Source organism: Lissotriton vulgaris, chromosome 2_1, assembly GCF_964263255.1.
Source record: "Lissotriton vulgaris chromosome 2_1, aLisVul1.2, whole genome shotgun sequence".
Taxonomy (NCBI): domain Eukaryota; kingdom Metazoa; phylum Chordata; class Amphibia; order Caudata; family Salamandridae; genus Lissotriton; species Lissotriton vulgaris.
Window position 1 is genome coordinate 30,912,240 of NC_141687.1, and position 21,308 is coordinate 30,933,547.

A 21,308-nucleotide genomic window follows, 5' to 3' on the forward strand; every position below is an offset into this window, starting at 1 on the left:
TGGAAGCAATGGACATCACTTCTGGAAAAAGAGAAACAGAGCCCACATAATTATGACTATAATGAGGAAGCCAAAGAAGGCACGGCCCCAAGAAGTCAGGGCACTGAATAAAACGAAGCTCATCATGTTTCCTCTGACAACCCCAGAAAGAGGAGAAAGGAAAGGAAGGAAAGAAGGAAAGGGGAAGAAGTGAAAGTGAAGCAACAACCATGAAAGGTACTCACATCCTCAAGAGTACTGAAGAAATAGTTCTTATTGTTTGGCTTGATGCATAACTTCGCCAGGTATATCAAGCCATAGGTAATACCGAGGTCACTAAGAATTCACATGGGTCCTGAAATGTTGAGCTGTTGCTTCTGCACCTGGGCAGCATATTTTGGGGAAAAGGTACATTTTATGGCCTGTGACATCACAGGGCCCATGGGCCCGCGCCTGCTGCAATATGTTGTCACTTGCCTGATAATTCAACAACCTGGCAGTTATCGGCCTCCAAGAGCCAACTGGGTTAGTAGGCGGGCCGGCGCCCTTTCAATCAGAAAGAACTTATACTGTGTGTTGAAGGAGTGCCACCTTGAGCAGCCTATCCTCTAAGAATAACTCAACTGGTCTTCAATATATTCTGGCATCCCTACTATCCTAATATTGTTGCAGCATGAACACCTTCTGCATCCACCGCTTGGGCCTGCAACAGCCTTATATCTCTGAGCACATCCTCCCTCTGTTTTTGCAGTGCAGAAACTGTGGGTCTCATGGCGGCGATGGTGGACTCATTCGCCTTCATTCTTTCCGATAACTTCCGGTGATCCACCCTATGGAGTTCACATCTATCGCTATGGTATCTATCTTCTGTCCTGGTGCCATAAGGGTACTCCTTAAATACCTGCAAATCGACCCTGTGATATTGACCTTTGGGGGATCCATCCATATGCCTGTGTGTGTGGTCTCAGGAGCCTGAGAGGTCTCTCTTTGTTTGCAAGCACAAGACCCCTTATGGGTTGGTTTGCCCAGGTCCATGATGCCTCCTGGATGCTGGATAGGCCTGAGGGTCAACATGCAGTGGGAGGGCAAGAGTTATGTGGAGACTCTTGAGTGTTGGCTGGTAGGAGTTCACTAGCCCATCTGAGCATGCCAGTCAAATGGCCCCCACAGATCCAGCAAACTGCATCAGGCTCCCAGCCTCCAATGACGGTGAGCGTAGCAGCGCAGAGTACCTAGATGGCAATCCCTTGCAAGTCCTCTGTAGGGGTATGGGTGATTCCTTATGGCATGCAATGACCCCGTGTCTGTAGCAATTGGGGCCTACAGTCCTCCGATCCTCAGAACACCAGGAAAAACCTCTAGTGATAGATCATACTCATCCTCATAGCACCTTCTACTGCTGTAACTGTGGTGAGAATCTCACCAGTTGATGACACAACTGTTCACAATTTTCTGGTGAGAGATGCAAATAAACTAACCATTCCTTTGAATGCACCTCAAACATCTATCTCAGTTATACTCCTCCCACTTCCTCATCAAGAAAGTTAGGAAGATTCTTCCTTACATTCCTGTGGACCCCAGAACAACTGTAGTTAGATCATTGATTCAGTCTAAACTGGATTACTGTAACAGGCTGTTTTTAAACATTCAGAAGCAGTGCCTAAAAAAGCTTCAGAGTGTACAAAATTCAGATGCACAGTTACTGTCTAACATCTCCAGGTGCAAACCGGTATCCAAAGAGATTCGCAGCCTGTATTGGCTTCCTGTAGCACAACGGTTACAATTCAAGGCTTTGTGTCTGGCGTACAAAGCACCGAACCACACAGGTCCTGTATTTCTGCAAGACCTTCTCGTCTGGTATGAACCAACCAGATATCTTCGCTCTTCAGGACCCAAACTCCTGACTGTACCCAGAATCAGAATACCACTTTGGGGTGGCCGCAGCTTTTGCTTTGGCACCTTTAAACTCTGGAACTCTCTTCCGAGTGAGCTCAGAAGTGCGAGCTCCCTCTCCTCCTTCAGGAAAGGACTGAAAACCTGGCTGTTCCAGAACTAGATGCCCAAGCAGGTCTAGTATTGTCCTCAGCTCCAAGACACCTCTGGGTATTCACGCGCTTTATAAATCACAGTAACATTAACATACTGGAGACTATTCAGCCAAGTGCATCTCCAAGACCATTGCTTCCCTTGCTCCCAGGTCTCCTAGATGTTGCGTAAGATAAATTCTTGACACTAGTAACTGTCAAAGTAGTAACTCCAAGGCTGTAAAAGCAAAATAGAGGCCACAACAACAGGAACCTAAATTCCAAATTCTGAGCCTCATCCAGAACCTGTGATTGTCACCTCCATCAGAAAACGCCATGCTTTGGTACCAGAGACCACTGCTCCACCTGAAATAGAGAGCAAAATGTATATAACTGGGAGGAAGATGTGCAACACACGACCATGGTATTACAAAATGTGAGTGATGCAGCCCTTCTTGGTCGCTCTGATAATGAAATATGAGAAGGAATTGAGGGCCTTATTTAGATCTTGGCCGATGGAATACTCAGTCTGGTGTATTACGATCTTCATAGGATGTAATAGGATTGTAATACGGCGGACGGGATCTCCGTCACGTTTGTGATGGAGTATTCCCCTCTGTCAAGATCTAAATTAGGCCCTGAATCATTTATAGAAGATATTTAACACAACAATGGAGAGGCAAAGCGTATCAATACTACTTTGTGACAGGAGTAATGGTTGTCCAAACGGTGACGTGATTTTAAAGTGCTTTTATTATTTTCATAAAGTCCACAGCCAAAATCCACAGCTGTGGCTGCGGACTTTATGAAGATAATAAAAGCACTTGAAAATCACGTCACCGTTTGGACAACCATTACTCCTGTCATCTATGTTGACTCAAATGTATGGCGTTTGAAGCCACAAAGTAGTATTGATACGCTTTGCCTCTCCATTGTTGTGTTAAATAAGTTTGTTTGTTAAGACCATGTTTTGGTGGCTGTTCTTAGGAGGTGGGCAGAAGTGGAAATTTAGCATGAACCAAAGAACGGTTGTAATAACTGTCAGTTAGTGCAGCAATAGTGCCTGCCACCCTTTTGCAAACATTTATAGAAGATCTCAATGTACAACAGCATTTTGAGGAAATGGTCATCAAAGGCTCACTAGTGCCTAATCAAGTCATAAGTGCAGCTAATGATGGGGCAGAATTGTCTTCTATCGGCTTTTGCCAAGGGGTATCACTCTCCCAAATATCCTGGTAAGTTTGGCAATCATAAACCAGATGCACAGCATGAAATCTCAACCTTCCTTATAATGGTACCAAGCTATTCAGCCAGCACACTGAGGAAGAAATGATTTGAATAAAAAAAGAGGTGGATACCGTAAAAGCTTTTGGTCTGGAAAAGGGAAGCGTTTTCAAACAGTAATGTAAGCCAAAGTACACCATATATTACCCACATCCGATTCAATACCCACGTTGGCTATTTCAACCACACTATCACCAACAGCAAGGATAAAGCTACCCTTAGAGCACGAAGACAATGAAGCAAAAATCGACTACTCCAAGACAGTCTTCTTCTGGAGGATGATACAACACCCCTCCGGAAACGGGAATTGACAACCTAGTACCCCCCTCTGTTTGCCCCTCCATGGGGGAAGAGTGGTATCTTGTCACTTCAGACAAGTGGGTGCTGAACATGGTGAATCAAGGTTACTCTTTATCATTAATGGTCAAACCACAGCCATTCATCGTTTTTTATCAAGAGTAGTCTTTAGAACAGATCCATCCTTCCTACCCAAAGTTGTGGAAATTAATCTAGCATTTATGACTTTAATGAAGAGTCCTACAGTGCAGAACCAGGACTACAAGTAAGTAAACGTTTCTTATGGTTGGACCGAGTACATTTCTATCGATACAGATAAAGCACTAGTTGCACGATGACTTACTGTGTACTATTAATGTTACACCGAGCTCTCAGTGCCTGAGCCCCACACTGCCATTCTGAGTAAACCTTCGATCAATCGGCTTCACTACCCGGAGAATTAAGTGCAAAGGACTGTCCTTGATGCTCAACTTGGGTATAACCGTAGGTCTAACCCCAATACATCAGCAGTAAAATGGCCAGTTGACACAATTCATGCCCAGTAACCCCTGTGTGCACTGGACTCTCAAATATGTTCTACGAAGATGGTGTGCAAAAAGCATCTTCAACAATTAGTTTTTTATCTGAAGGCACTTCTGTGAAGCCTTCTACCCTGCTAAGTGCCCTCTGCCAATAAATTACTATGGTCTCCATTTACTTTGCCTTTAAGTCAGTTTGTGATTGAACCTCCTCCTCCATCTGGCTCCCTCGGTTTTCCAAAGGGTGCACCATTAGGCCAAGTTCTTTGACTGACACTTCCTGCCTTGTTTAGTTTTGTTCCACTCTCTCCATACAAGCTTGCACCATAGCTGAGGTTCCCTTCAGGTTCTCCAGCTTTTTAGGTCTTGCCTAGCCAATTCGCTTGTGCATTGCTGGCGAGATTATAGAAAGGGCAAAAGAACAGTCTACCAAAACGGCGGATTAGACACAGTTCATGAGAGACAGGCGCGTGCACGAGGCCAGCCATGTCACACCACCATTTGTCTGTGCCTTGCATCAGACTTCAAAGGCTGCCGCTCCCCCCCTTAATTGCACTTCAAAGACTGCCAGTCCCCCGCCCCCGCATGCACATCGCACACCACCACTCTCCTACTTCCCCTCCCACGGCCGGTCTTCCCATTCACTCGCTCCTTAGGTCACCATTTGACAGCAAGCGTCCGCTAGCGCTTTCATCCCTATCACTCCCCCCTCTCCTACATCCCCTCCCACCTCCCAAACAGCATCGAGACGCGAAGACTTGTTTAACGTTTATTTGTATCTTCTTACCCTCGCCGCCCTCACACTGTTTGTTCACTTCTGCCTCTCTCCCGACCTTTAGTCTACCAACCTAAACTCTCATACATAATCTTTGCCTCTCTTCTCATTTTTTAACTTTTTGAGTTGGGAGTCAGCCCTATTATTTTCTTTGTTAGTTTTTTTTAGCCCTATTATTCGTTTCTGATACTTTATATTTTCCTTTTCCACTTTTTGTGTATTTGATTGTTGGCGGCATCTAGCAGTGCTTTGCGGCCTACAAATGATGCACTTACACAATAAACCTAAACTGACTCCATTTTCATACCTAGTCTCTATCTACAGCTCAGCAGTTGGGTAATTTCTTTTCTCTTCACTTTAAGTCTGGATCCGCACAGGATGAATTTAATAGTCTCTGGGTTCACTGAGGAGTTTGTCAAGGTTCTCTCTCTTCCAGACTAGCGAGGAAGTAAAGTCGATACACTTTGTGATTGTACCACGAAAATGGAAAATGCTGATTACATTTTTTATTATTATTATTATTTAAAAAAAGTCGAGGACACTTTGTTGGCAACACCACAAATCCGGGCCATCACTTGTTTTCTAGTGTGAACTCTGGCCTGTATTTCTAGGTGTAAGAATCTGACTCCAGCCATCCTGTGGTGAGATGGGCCTCTCTTGGATACAGACTGCACTTGCGCGGTTTTGCTGCCTGTGTAGATAGCATATAGTTTATTCGTGGAGTGTGATTGTTATTGAAAGAAATGATGTGTTGCTTCTAAGACAGGATGTTCTCCCTTCTGACTGGTGTGTTTAGGGGGTTGCATCAGACTGTATCCTGAAGTCACAGGAGCATAGAGGTTAGGTGGGCTGCAGGGGAAGTGATGGGCTCTGCGACCTGGCAACCTTCGTTTATCTCTCAGCTGACCCTATTCATGTCCCTATGTGGGCCTGGAAAGGAATATTTTAACATGGCTTCTCATATCTGACCGTATTGGGCCCAGAGGTTAAAGTCCAGCACTTACTGTCACGATAAACGATCAAAGTGGTTTGTAATTGGCACACGTCACTAAGGTGGCTTGAATTGATTAAATTGCTCTCTGTGCAGATTCACCATGTCAGGGGCAAGGACTGTTCTTATGCAGTCCAGAGCTGCTTTAGTTATTTGAGAGTTTTATATAGCGCTACCTGGACCCAAAGGTATCGGAGCGCTTTACAACAGCAAAAGTTCACATCAAAGATAACGAGTCAACATAGAGCATTTGAGTCAGAGCGTTACACAACACCACATTTTCACAACATAGACAAGTATAGTTGACAACTGCCCCCAGCAGCATAGATATACGCTTTCTAGCACCTAGATGCTGAAACGTGGGTGGAACCGAAAGGAGTCGTCGCATCTGAAGTTATTCCTCTTAAAAGGTTTTCCGAGTTTTTATTTTTTTTAAATCATCAATGGGCCTACACACAACACATTTTATACTTTTAAAGATGCGAAAGAAAGGCAATGACTGAAACTTGGCAACACGTCTTTTCAACACGTGCACCGAAGTCCTGCTGATTAACGCCAACTGAGAAATGGCCTCAGAGCCGAAAGCGCACTGAGGCTGGGAACAATCGGAATGAAACTAATCCATTGAGAAGACACTGTGACCTATTCAATAAACACAATTATAAAGTGCATTTTTGATTGACACCTGACGTGGATAAACATTTTTTTTAAACTTGTCAATGAAAATTAACGAGCACTTTTCTTGAAATCACACTTGAACGTGAAATATGTAAAACAAAACAAAGTTAATAGCTGTACACGCCTGTTGCTAGATGGTCACTCATTGGGGTTCAGTGTTTGGGGTGTGGTGTGCTTCTGGACCAATGAACCCCACCCAGAAGTCCCACTCCTGGCCCAGCAAATTTCAGACAGTATAAAAATACTCACAGCCGTGCAGCTCCGCCTGAACCTTCTTTCACCGTTTACAAAATCAGTCGGACAGAGGCCTGGACTTAGCATTCAATTCGACACTCGGGCAGGCAGCCGAATGTGCTAAACACATATATTTATATTTATTTTCTCCGCGGGGAAAACATTTTCTCTGTCAATACGTGTAGCTTTTAACAATCATTCTCCTTCCTAGTATCACAAAAGTGTATTTATGTCTTGTTATTTACCATGAAAACTTATACAGTTTCACTTGTAAAAATGCACTTTTTAGGGTTTCTTCCATGGAATGCAAAGTTTCTGTTTCTGGCACATAGTTTATATCTTAGGGCTCTCAGGAGGCAGGCTATAACCTCCCTGGGGGGTCAAGGTAACTCAGTGTAACCAGAAGCCCCTGGAATGAAGCAATTCTCCAACCTTTTCTGCGTAACTCTGGATTTGCCTCACTTACCGTCATCTGCATAGTTTGTAGCTCGGTCAGTTTAAAAGCGACTAGAAACCGAGCCGTGATAGACCATTTATCACGCGAGGGAAGGTTACCTTTCACTTGCTGATTACTGTATTAAGGTGTTAAACTGATATTAATGACTTCCCTCATCCTCACACCCGCTCACCCTCACACCCTCACACACCCTCACACATCCTCCCTCACCCTCACACATCATCCCTCACCCTCACACACCCTCTCACACCCTCACCCTCACTCACCCTCACCCTCACACCCCGTCACCCTCACACCCTCACACACCCTCACTCACCCTCACACATCCTCACTCACCCTCACACACCCTCACTCACCCTCACTACCTCACCCTCACACACCCTCACTCACCCTCACACCCCCTCACCCTCACACCCTCAACCTTACACACCCTCACTCACATACCCTCACCCTCCCTCCCCCTCACACCCTCTCACCCTTACTCCCCCTCATACCCCCTCACCCTCACACCCTCTCACCCTTACTCCCCCTCACACCCCCTCACCCTCACACCCTCACTCACCCTCACACATCCTCACTCACCCTCACCCTCACACACCCTCACTCACCCTCACACTGCCTCACCCTCACACACCCTCACCCCCTTCATCCTCACACCCCCTCACCCTCACACCCCCTCACCCTCACACCCTCAACCTCACACACCCCCACTCACACACCCTCACTCACCCTCACTACCTCACCCTCACACACCCTCACTCACCCTCACCCCCCTCACCCTCACACCCTCAACCTTACACACCCTCACTCACATACCCTCACCCTCCCTCACCCTCACACCCTCTCACCCTTACTCCCCCTCACACCCCCTCACCCTCACACCCTCTCACCCTTACTCCCCCTCACACCCCCTCACCCTCACACCCTCACTCACCCTCACGCATCCTCACTCACCCTCACCCTCACACACCCTCACTCACCCTCACACTGCCTCACCCTCACACACCCTCACCCCCTTCATCCTCACACCCCCTCACCCTCACACCCCCTCACCCTCACACCCTCAACCTCACACACCCCCACTCACACACCCTCACCCTCCCTCACCCTCACACCCTCTCACCCTCACACATCCTCAGCCCACACCCCCTCACACCCAGTCCCCCTCACACCCTCTCACCTTCACCAGCATAGCACAACAAAACATAGCATAGCATAAAAAAAACATAGCATACATAACAAAACATAGCATTGAAAAGCATAGCATAACAAAACACAACAAAACATAGCATAGCATAACAAAACACAACAAAACATAGCATAGCATAACAAAACATAGCATAACAAAACATAGCATAACAAAACATAGCATAGCAAAACATAGCGTAACAAAACATAGCATAGCAAAACATTGCATAATAAAACACAACAAAACATAGTATAGCATAACAAAACATAGCATAGCATAACAAAGCATAGCATAGCAAAACACAACAAAATATAGCATAGCATAACAAAACACAACAAAACATAGCATTGCATAACAAAACAAAGCATAGGATAGCAAAACTAAACATAGCATAGGATAGCAAAACAAAACATAGTATAGCCTACCAAAACATAGCATAACAGAACAAAACATAGCATAACAAAACACAACACAAAGCATAACAAAACATAGCAAAACACAACAAAACATAGCATAGCTTAACAAAACACAACAAAACAGCATAGCAAAACAAAATACATAATAGCATAACAAAACATAGCGTACCAAACACAACAAAACATAGCATAGCATAGCATAACAAAACATGGCATAGCATAATAAAACACAACAAAACATAGCATAGCAGAACAAAACATAGCATAGCATAACAAAGCATAGCATAGCAAAACATAGCAGAGCATAACAAAACATAGCATAGCATAACAAAACATAGCATAGCATAACAAAGCATAGCATAGCAAAACATAGCATAGCATAACAAAACATAGCATAGCATAACAAAACACAGCATAGCATAGCATAACAAATCAAAGCATAGGATAGCAAAACATAGCATAGCATAACAAAACAAAGCATAGAATAGCAAAACAAAACATAGCATAGCATACAGCATCCCTCCGCACCACCACAGCCTCACTCAGGGGCACCACAACATCACTATGCGCTACCACAGCATCACTGAACGCCACAGCATCACTCGTTCGCCATCACAACATCACTCAGCGCCACCACAGCATCAATCTGTGCAACCATTCAACAACACCTGGTTGAAATATGTACTCTCAATGTTTCCCGCTTTATTACAAATTTAACAAAAAGATGTTAATATTTCACTTCATTTCTTGGATATTCGTCACAATAAAATACACTGAACATAATCGTCACAAAAGTTATTTACAAAACTTTAAGCTATTGCCATTATAAATTACAAGAACTTTTATTTAAGTATTAATTATTGAAAAAAATTTAAAAGCCATTGTTATTTGTAATATCAATACATGTAAGTCACGTAAATACAACGCATATTGCATTACAAATGCTATAGGTGTCACATTTGCCAATTAATATTGGCATTGTAAATGACAAAGCTATTAATTTCGCTATTTTCAAAAACAAAACATAAATAAAAAAATGTGTCATTTACAATACCAATAGCTCAAACTTTCCTAATGTGAGACGTATTGCATTGCAAATGCTTGTTTATAGTGGAGTCAAGTGCCAGTATCACGCCTTTCTATCCCTCTGCTAGACAGTTGCAGGGGCCGGGCACATTCTCTTCCTCTGTCAACTTCCGTTTCCACTCTTGGGATTGAAAGAAAACTTTTTTTACCTCTTATGTGTGCTTCTCCATCTGTAGGTTTTACCATCAGGGATTGACTATTACTTGCTGCTCACCCTGACAGTGCCTCTCTACACACATATGACTTTAGTTCCAGAGGGTGATCGGACCAGTTGTAATGTACGAGCACCAGTTATGCCGATTAATTGCAAAATGTATGCAGCCCATCCTCCATACCTCCTTTTTCTAGCAGTGTATCTAGATTGAACACATCCCTCTCACTGCCCAGTAGTAGTTGGGCCTCTTTGAAGCTTTCTGTTGCTGGCACCATCATGATTTGGATGCACGTATTTATGTGGTATTTCTATAGCGGAAACCTAGCCAAAAAGCAGCAGAGTTCTGTATATAGTTAAAGTCAACAAGTGATAGGCAAGGAAGCTGGGTTGTGGACGTCAAATGCGTTGTGATGTACTGTTCTTTAAAGAGATGCATCTTGAACTCTTCCCTACATTGAACCAGCACTAGGGCAGTACGATGGATACGGGGGTGTTGTTCCAGATCCTGGGTGCATGGAGATCAGGGTCAAGACTGATTTGCATATGGCTGGGTCCAAACTGGAATGGCATGGTGGTCAAAAAACGATGGATTGGGATATGACCCGAGCGATTGCCAGTGGCTGAGGTTAATTCAAGCATTCTTTCCTTGACACAAAGGTACCTGCATTGTGGTCAGAATAGTGTTTGCACACAAAGGGATACCTTTGTGCACAAAAACTATTCTTAGAGGCTTATTCCTCTTTGCATGTGTGCTGCAGAATGTAAAATCCTACGCAAATCTTCATTTGCATGACTTGGATCATCCCAACATGGATGTTGTGTAGAGACAGTACCACAAAAGTGGTACAGCCGGATGCAAAATCTCAGTAAATCTGGGTCTATGTCTACAAGTGTTTTGAGATGTCGCTGGTTTGTGGAATGCTTATATATCATGATGCAGTAACATTCTTGGCTTTCATTTTTATCTTTTAGGCTGTGACATTATTGACTTTAATCTTCTTCTAGTTCCACTTCCTTGTACTGGGGCGTTGATGGCTATTGTCTTCTCCTGGCTTTAGTTTCTTGGGTTGGGGCAATGTTGGCTTTCCTCTGCTCCTGGCTTCAATCTTCTTTTGGTTTGTGGCAATAGTGGCTTCTATTGTTTGTGGATGCTTGGAACTAATTGTCCCTTTTTCCTCCTCTAGCACCTAGATACCTTCATGTCTCTCTGCGTTACCACCCCGCTGTTCTTCGACAGGGCCTTACACCTAAAAGCTTTTATCTTCATGCTCACTGGAAGGGAGCTGGCAGCGGCACAGCTTGTCCAGAAGGCTTTGGAGTCATGTAGGAAGCATGAGAACAAACAAGAAGAGACCTGGCTAAAGCTGAATAATGTAAGTTGCCTGCTTTAGGATGGTGTTTCTAGCCCATAAGTTTCTTTAAAGATCCACTTCCTCAAGAAGTAGGAAATGAGAGGCTTCATTTTGTTTATTCAGGGCACATTTTCAAAGTTACAAATTATTACAGTTGTATGCACAGTATTATAATTCTGAGTGGGTTATTATGGAAGAACTACAAAGGTAATGTAGTTTGGCATTATAATCCAACTCCGCAACCCATCAAAGCTATCACAGTTTGGTGGCCACATCGTGCAGGAATGGGTAGACAGCCAAGAGCACTGGTTCTCAACCTCTGGTCCGGGATATGACAACGTGTGAAAAGTGGTTTGGATAGGGAAGCACAACTGGACCACTGGATGACACATACGGCAAGGTGAGCTAAACCTGTTTTCATGATGGGGTGTCAATTGTCTGATTGAGTATACTGGAAATGTGCAGCTCCCAATAGGACTAAATATTGTTAGCATCTCCAGGCTAGGTTAAGGGCAAGGACTGGGTATGCGCTTAAGAGCCTGGGAGTTCCTGAAAGAGGTGTACAGGATCCCTACATCAGCGGAGAGCATGGCTGGACTGACACGGAGCAGAGAACTCTATTAACAGGAGCTGCCTTTTTTACCCTCAATGTGGCTGATGGAGCGGGTAGTCACCTACTTGGTGGAAACAAAAGTGTCTCATCAAAAGAAGGGAGATTAGAGGCAGTGGAAATGGGACTTGTCCTCCAGAAATCTATCAAATAACCAAAAGAGAGTCCCTTCTGTCAAAGAAGGAAAAGTGACCCTCTTAGTAGGAGTGTAAAGAAAGAAAAAACGTTTTCTTTCAGATAACCCTCACCCACCGGGGTGGCCCTTGGTGGTTCATCATAGGGTGCATCCCTCCTACGGACAGGGGCGTGCTTCATCATAGGGCGCATCCCTCCTACGGGCAGGGGCGTGCTTCATCATAGGGCGCATCCCTCCTACGGGCAGGGGCGTGCTTCATCATAGGGCGCATCCCTCCTACGGACAGGGGCATGCTGCTACCTACGGAGATGCAGAAGCACTTTATGGAAAAAGGGGTGTTCAAGTACACCTACACACCTCTGTGTTTCCTTGAGATGGTGTGGGTTAAATTGTATGAAAAACATCGAAAAATATCAAGATAGTGGGACAAAAAAACACTTAATTTTACTCCCCTAGTTGATATGCTAAAAGCTAGGGGCAATTGGGAAATGCTCGAGGCAAAATACCTGCTGTTTCCCTGGTTAGTCACCGACTTTCAAGCCCTACCCCAAGGCTTTCCTTCAGGACCTCAAAGGAGAAAGAATGCTCCCACTCCTAAAGTTCGATTTAACTAAAAAAATATTGATAAACAAAAAGATACAGAAATTAAAGTTTATACATCACCTAATTACTGAGGTGTAGTACATTTATAAAAGTCTAGTACAAAATCACTATTGACTGTGAAAGAAATAATCAGGTTCTATTAATCCAGGTTCCGAGGGATACTGGGTGACCCCATTGATCTTAATGACCATGTCAGTCAGGTCAAGAAATTGGTTAAGGCCTTTACGATACCATATTTATTGCTCCTTGATAGCCCAGTGGCCATCCAAGAGTGTTGCTGATGTGAATCTGCTTATCTGGTATTGATTGGTATCGAAAGAGAGTCCGGCTTAATGCTGTCTGTGGTTCGCACTGAAATGCCATCAAACTTGTAATACGGAATGTAGATTTGACTGATGTCACCAAGGCCGGCGGCATTCAATGCTTCAGTTGAGATCGTGGACGATGCTAGGAAACCCAAGGCCGTTCCGCTTGGGGACCAGCTGTACTTTTCTTTGCGGTTCACTGTTCCTCCTATGTCTGTTGTTCGGGACTGGGTATCTCTAGATGTTCCATTGCTTCTGGAGAGCGTCTTGTCGGTGATGGGATTGGGCGGACAACAGGACTCTCACACATGAGATGCTTCATTGTGATATCTCACTCGTGGTCAATTTCATTCAGATAAGTGTAGGCCTCTGGAGGGTTCTAAGCCCAGCCTGTCCACTTAATGGGTCTCGCAGGGGCCGCCATTTTGGGATTAGGTAAGTCGCAGTGTATCCATTATTCACCAACATATTTCCCCCTGGGGAACAGCTGTACTCTTCTTTTCGGTTATCCTGTTCCCCCTCGGTCTGTTGTTCATGATTGGGTATCTCTAGGACTTCCATTGCTTATGCAAGGCCTGTTACATAGTGTGCTTTGTTGTGGAGGTCGAAGGCTAGGCCAAAAGGGTAGGTTGACCGATATTTGATGTGCTCTTGTCTGAATTTGTCTGTTCCTGGTCTGAACAGATGTTGTTTCGCATCCCGGTGGCCGTCTCTGTAGGCTGCTGTATTCAAGAATTAGTGCGGCTCCTCCCCAGCGGCCTCCCCAGGCGGTCCACTAGGCCCATCCAGTTACGGCGGGGTGCCCGGGCTGCTAGGCGCCACTCACCGGGTGCAAGAACAGTGTCTGCTGCTCCCCTCACTGCCTGGTCAGAAAGGGCCCTCATACATCAACCCTTCTCCGGCTCTCACCACGTATTAGGGGCTCTTTAGATGGTGGACAAGTCCCAGGGGCCTCATCAAGAAGGGCCCGCCGCCATCTTGTCTGGGTCCAGCCTAACGAGGATTCGGTCTCATCTGCTATACTCGCTGACCTTAGATCACTCCCCAGGCCAATATTGTTATCTCTACTTATTCATGACCGCTTCCTGCTCCAAATTGCACCGATTGTCGACTTTAAGCCTTAAGTTTGCAATGAATGGTAGCGGAGCCTCCGTGGATTACTTCCATCTAGGACCCAGAACCCACATGACTAGCCATCTAAAAACTCTTCATTGGCACCCAGTGAAAAACAGGATCCTTTTCAAGGCCTTTAAGGCCTTACACAATAGCGGGCCCAGTACCTTCGGAAGAGGATAACACCGTATACCCTGGCCAGGATGCTGCGATCATCTACACAACATCTGTTGGTGATACCAACATTTTCTCTGGCCAGAAATGGTGGCAGATCCTTCCAGGTGGTAGTCGGAAGAATATGGAATTCCCTCCCCCCCAGTTTTAGACAAGAACACAAGCTTCTTAATTTCAGGCGCCAATTAAAAACTTGGCATTCCACCCAATAATCGCAGACTTTTATAGCAGTCCTTCATCTCTTTTTTCTCAGGGGGTACTTCTGTTGCACCAGCGCCGGTACACTCTTTGGAGTAGCTGTGCGTTATATAAATCCCCCATAACATTAACATTAACACTTGGCCATCTTGGCTGGCCATGCCCTTAACCTTTGTTTTTTAGTGAATTTCTATCTTTTTTTTACTGTTTTTTACTGTAATATTTTATTACCATATGTAACTCCAACCCCAAACTGTGTAACTGCCGCCAAGCCCTTTGACCAACCCTCAACGGGCAGCCAAACCCTTGCTGAAGGCTGTGCGCAGCAGGGAGGCCTGGCCCCAAATCCCAGCGGGCGGCTGACTATGTATTGTTGCAGTTCAAAGGGTGTCATTTTAATTAAGATATGCCAACTGCCCTTTTCCAGAAACCACCAATAAATCAGTCAAATGTCCTAGTACTTGGATGCTACCGAGCTCACTCCCACTAACCTTCATCATGCCAGCCTTCTCCCTGACCTGCCCTAGATGCTACCTAGCTCACTCCCACTTACCTTCATCATGCCAGCCTTCTCCCTGGCCTGCCCTAGATGCTACCTAGCTCACTCCTACTAACCTTCATCATGCCAGCCTTCTCCCTGACCTGCCCTTGATGCTACCTAGCTCACTCCCACTAACTTCATCATGCCAGCCTTCTCCCTGACCTGCCCTTGATGCTACATAGCTCACTCCCACTAACTTCATCATGCCAGCCTTCTCCCTGGCCTGCCCTTGATGCTACCTAGCTCACTCCCACTTACCTTCATCATGCCAGCCTTCTCCCTGGCCTGCCCTAGATGCTACCTAGCTCACTCCCACTAACCTTCATCATGCCAGCCTTCTCCCTGGCCTGCCCTAGATGCTACCTAGCTCACTCCCACCAACCTTCATCATGCCAGCCTTCTCCCTGGCCTGCCCTAGATGCTACCTAGCTCACTCCCACTAACCTTCATCATGCCAGCCTTCTCCCTGGCCTGCCCTAGATGCTACCTAGCTCACTCCCACTAACCTTCATCATGCCAGCCTTCTCCCTGGCCTGCCCTAGATGCTACCTAGCTCACTCCCACCAACCTTCATCATGCCAGCCTTCTCCCTGGCCTGCCCTAGATGCTACCTAGCTCACTCCCACTAACCTTCATCATGCCAGCCTTCTCCCTGGCCTGCCCTAGATGCTACCTAGCTCACTCCCACCAACCTTCATCATGCCAGCCTTCTCCCTGGCCTGCCCTAGATGCTACCTAGCTCACTCCCACCAACCTTCATCATGCCAGCCTTCTCCCTGGCCTGCCCTAGATGCTACCTAGCTCACTCCCACCAACCTTCATCATGCCTGCCTTCTCCCTGGCCTGCCCTTGATGCTACCTAGCTCACTCCTACTAACCTTCATCATGCCAGCCTTCTCCCTGACCTGCCCTTGATGCCCAGGTTCCTTTCACATGGCTGATCCAGACCTGCTTGGCTGTGGTGGTGAGGGCTGGGAGGTGCCACTCTCACCCTCAGTGCTGCTGCTTGGTGTTTTGAATGGGTCCAGGGGTTTGAGGGCAAGTCGAGCGCTTTTGGGATCAGCTACTTTGGTGGTGAAGAGAGACATTGCAGACCGAAGGAAGGCTTCTGGTCCCCCTATGCTTGAAATATGGCAGACACTAAGGCTTAGTGTCTGCCATATTTCAAGCATACTCGTCACACGGAAAAGTTATGAGCAAATAAAAAAATGACTTCTCAACTGATAAGATATATGAAAATGTTAACCCTTTAAATCTTGCAAAGCCCCTTACTTAAACATAAAAATATCAACTATTACTGAACGATTTTACACCTGATTTTTTAAAAAATGCTTTCTGTGTAATGTTCTACAATCATGCCAAGTTTGGTGTCAATTTGTTCTGCTGTTTTTACTGTATCTTTTGGCTAAATTTTCAATTGGAGCCAAAAAGGGAAATTATGCAAATTTTTACCGCCCCAATCGCCTCTCCCCCGTACTACTCCCCCTCCTCCCACCCGTAACTTGTTTTCCATGGATGGATCTTCATGAAAAGTGTCAGCTGCATCTCTATAGTTGAGTGAATTAGTAGTCTGGTAGTGTAGTGTAAATCTGATTACACTGTCAAAAGTTACAACCAAATCAGAAAATTCCAAAAAAGTCTATCTTGAAACCTTTCTTTAGGCTGTAGGAGTCTCTCACTACTGTCTCTGGGATAATGGAACTTCATGGAGAAATCCAAGAGAAGCCTTTCTAAAGCCTGTGATTTCTGAGTGTTTTCACAGACGATCCTCACAAGAGGTGTATTTTCTGATTGTCCCTGGGTCATGATAACGTTAATGTTAATGTTAACGGAATTTATAAAGCGCACAAATACCCGGAGGAGTCTTGCCGCATGTGTCTAGTTCTGGAACAACCAGGTTTTTAGTCCTTTCCTGAAGGTGGAGAGGGAGTTTGCACTCCAGAGCTCACTCAGAAGAGTGTTCCAGAGTTAGAGGTGCCATAGAGAAAGCTGCAGAAACCCCAGTGCGATGTACAAATTCTGGGCATTGACAGGAGTTTGGCCCCAGTAGAGCGGAGATGTCTGGTTCGTTCATACCAGGCAAAAAGGTTTTGCAGAAACACAGGACCTGTGTGGTTCGGTGCTATGTAAGCCAAACACAGAGCCTTAAATTTGATGAGTTGTGCTATGGGAAGCCAGTGCAGGCTGTGACGCTGTTTAGATACAGATGTAGGGGTGTTGAACAGTCGCTGTGCTGCTGTATTTTGAACAGTCTGAAGCTTTTTTTAAGCAATGCCTCTGTATGTTTAGATAAAGCCTGTTGCAGCAATCCAGTTTAGACTGAATTAGCGATGTTTCCACAGTTTTTCTGGTGTCCAAGGAAATATAAGGAAGAATCTTCCTTATTTTCCTAATAAGGTTAAGGACTGTAAATCTACAGAACATTCTCTGCCCAGACCCTCAATGATAAAGAGAGTGGGAGTGAAGGGAGGTTCCACAAACTTCTCACAGAAAGCTTCTTGGGTCATTTTGTGCCATTGTCTCCGTTTGCTGGGGAGGGCCGATGGACATGGGGGAGGTGTGCTGATGTTAGGAGTAAGTAAGTAAGTAAATATTTATTGCATATGGTTAATTAAAACCTTTACAAGATTGAGTACAAAACACTATACGAACTAGCCTTGGGTAAAATGCATTTACACTCTTTAAAAAACAAGTTCTTTTTTTAAAAAACAGTGTTACATCGACTGCGGCCTGAGCCTCACCTAACATATCAATCATTCGGACTTGGTCCGCACCATTTTTTTTTCAGTTTTCTGGATTAGGAGGCTCGCCTTCTGTAAGAATTTGGAGGCCCTACAGGCCGTTTGCAACTGGAAACTGTTCAGTGCTAGCATGACGGCAGGCCTGCATGTTCTGATTTGATAAAAACGAAATATTTGTAATAGGTAGTAACGTCTCAAACTAGCCAATGATGGACAGATGCACAGGATGTGAGTCCACAGTTTTTCTGGTGTCCAAGGAAATATAAGGAAGAATCTTCCTTATTTTCCTAATAAGGTTAAGGACTGTAAATCTACAGAACATTCTCTGCCCAGACCCTCAATGATAAAGAGAGTGGGAGTGAAGGGAGGTTCCACAAACTTCTCACAGAAAGCTTCTTGGGTCATTTTGTGCCATTGTCTCCGTTTGCTGGGGAGGGCCGATGGACATGGGGGAGGTGTGCTGATGTTAGGAGTATAAAATTTCACTATAAAGTGATCAGTCCAGTTTACCTGTAGGCAATTAATCAAGGGGGAATTAGACAATATTAGGTCTAATGTGTGCCCTGCTAGATGTGTTGTCATTACAAAAGGAGGGGTTTTACCCAAGCAGTCACGGGGACCTGGGCCTAAGGTACACAAGAATTTAGCGAGTCCCCCTGGCCGTCCTATCGTGTCAGGCTGTGGTTCCATGTTAGAACCCTTGTGTGAATATGTCGATTTCTTCCTGAAACCGATTGCCCTGAGTACCAAAACGTATCTTCATGATACAACACAAACCATCAATCTCATTGATAATAGACCATTTAATCCAGCGAGTGAACTTTTGGTGACATGCGACATTGTCTCGCTGTATACCAGCATTCCACAACTTGATGCCTTGGAAGTAATGAGACAAGCTTTGGAGAAACGACCAGCACCTGTTCAGGTTCCGACAGATTTCATAATTGAATTACTCAGTATTGCCATGACACAGAATTTCTTCATTTTCCAAGAGAAGTTTTACCTGCAGACAAAGGGGGTAGCCATGGGGGCCACTTTCGCTCCAAATTTGGCGATCATTTACATGGATTATTGTGAACAGCAACATATTTTTGCCATGGCCAACCCTTTTCATAATAATCTGACATTATGGGTCAGATATATAAACGATATTCTTTGCATTTGGAAAGGAAGTAAAGCACTCCTTTTAGACTTCCACACATGGCTGAACTAAAAAAAAAAACATATACAATTTACGGTGGACTCAAGCAATGAAAAGATTCCATTCCTAGATATCTCGATTTATGTGGAGCAGGATCGCCTTTTGACCACCCTGTTTAGGAAACCGACGGAGCAAAACTCCCTATTACAGTATGGCAGTCATCATCCTCGAGGCCTCAAAGACAACCTTCCTGTTGGCCAATTCCTCAGGATTAGGAGAAACTGTTCCACTCGTGAAAATTACCTACAAGAATCTGAAATTCTAAGTGAACGTCTTATCTCACGCGGATATCCATCCCGAATGGTTAGACGGGCCAGGAAAAGGGCTTGGTATAATCCACGTGAATCATTGTTGCAACCGGACAACATGAATCAACCCAAAGCAGATCGGATCATTTGTGTTACCACTTTCTCCACACGGAGTAATGAAGTCAAACGCATTATCAATAAGAATTGGTCGATTGTATCAGACGAGATCATGCAGACCCAGCCCCCTCTTCATTCTTTTAAGAGAGCAAAAAACTTACGGGACATGGTGGTCCACTCATATCTGGAACCAGTGACCCAGCCGACTCTCACAAGCCTTTGGAATCTACCCTCACTACTGGGACACCACAGATGTGGTAATTGTGCCGCATGTGAAACCACCATCCAGATGAAGACTTTTGACTATGGTGAACGGTCTTATAAACTAAAACATCACACCAACTGCAACTCGAGTTGCGTGATCTACATCGTCCTTTGCCCTTGCAGACAAGTATACGTAGGCCAAACACAACAAAAGATTAAGTCACGCATCTCCTCCCATTGTATCAGGCTACGCTGCAATGTTGTCGGTGCACCCTTAGTTGACCACTGGCAAAAGGCAGGGCATGCCGTCTCAGATCTGAGATGGTTTGTGATCGAAAAGGTCTCTTTGGGAAGAAGAGGAGGTAATCTACTGTCAGTACTTAACACCCGTGAATCTAAATGGATGTCCCTCTTAGATTCAATCAAACATGGCCTAAACGAGCAAGATAGTAGTCTAGCACAGTTGGCAGCCTTGGGTTAACTTAACTGATAGAGAATGACTCAATTGAAAACACTTTATCCACCTCCCCATTCTTGGAACGGGGTTGGGCTTTCTGAACTGTGTATTTGCAGAGCGTTTAAATGACACCCTCTTTTCAACCTCATGTTTGAGAGTTGCAGGGGTATTGCTTACTGTGTTTTGCTCTCTTTTGTATTCTTTGAATGTAAGCGTAATTGTATTTCTATTTTCCACCTAGAACCAAATGGTGCATATTAATCGAATATATTCATGGACCCGCCTTCAACCTCTTGTTTGAGAGTTGCGCGGTAAGCCTCAATATTTAGGATCTGTGCAGACATATAACATGCCCAGTGACCCGCCTTCAACCTCGTATGTGAGAGTTGCGCGGACTGTACAAATTTATTAATTTACTCGTTGTCTACACTCCATTACGTGAAGGCTTACGGCTTTTATTTTCCCACTAACTGTTCATATCGTACTCCTAATTCAATTTTTATTTCTCAACCTTGATCCGCTCATCGATAAAATTGCCTCCCCCTTTTTTCAACAAGATCCCGCACCGAAGTAACTCTCCCTTTTCCATGTCGGCCTTACGTTTTTGAGTGAGGCCCCGCCCACTGAAACTCAGCGTAGCAGTGCTTGCGGATTTCTGGACCCAACAGCAGCGAAATGGTACGTGACCACAACGCGGCAACTTTCTTTTCCATTTTGGTCATTTAATTTAACTTTCCTGCCCTTGACTAGGTCACCCTCGATCTTTTTCAGAACCATGACCCAGTTTGACAATTGAGCCATCGAGCGAAGTGGGCGTCTGACATAGAACGGCTAAGCCGTGCGGTTGAAACTGATTCGCCTCGTTTCTTCCAACATAGGTATGTAGTGCAGCGAAATGCTATGTGGCTGAAAAGCGGCAATTATTTCACTGTAGTAGCCTAACTTCCCTGCGCTTGACTCGCTCACCCTCATTTTCATTTTCTTTTAAGTTTCACGATCCATGTTAACAATTAAGCCTCGATCTCCAACACAGCGCATTGAGCGTTTGATAATCAACGTTTGAAATTGTGGGTTAACAACTCACTCGCTTCATTTCTTTGAGCCAAGGTATGTTGGAAATCCCCAATATAGTTTTTGATAGTCCTCCAGGCTTAATGTTTTGGTTTGTCATTCCCTACTGAATTGTGTGAATTATTACCAATTTCTCCTCCTAGTGCTCTCATCCC

At 45.0% G+C, this 21,308-nt stretch overlaps 1 protein-coding gene across 1 annotated transcript in view; it reads left to right on the top strand.

Moving 5' to 3' along the window:
* Nucleotides 1–21,308, top strand: part of LOC147729496 (adenylate cyclase type 10-like) — a 573,747-nt gene that overhangs the window by 494,372 nt on the left and 58,067 nt on the right. The window contains exon 5 of the mRNA XM_086954004.1: nucleotides 11,267–11,455. Within this exon, the coding sequence (XP_086810130.1) occupies nucleotides 11,267–11,455 (189 nt within the window). The remainder of the gene's footprint in view (nucleotides 1–11,266; nucleotides 11,456–21,308) is intronic.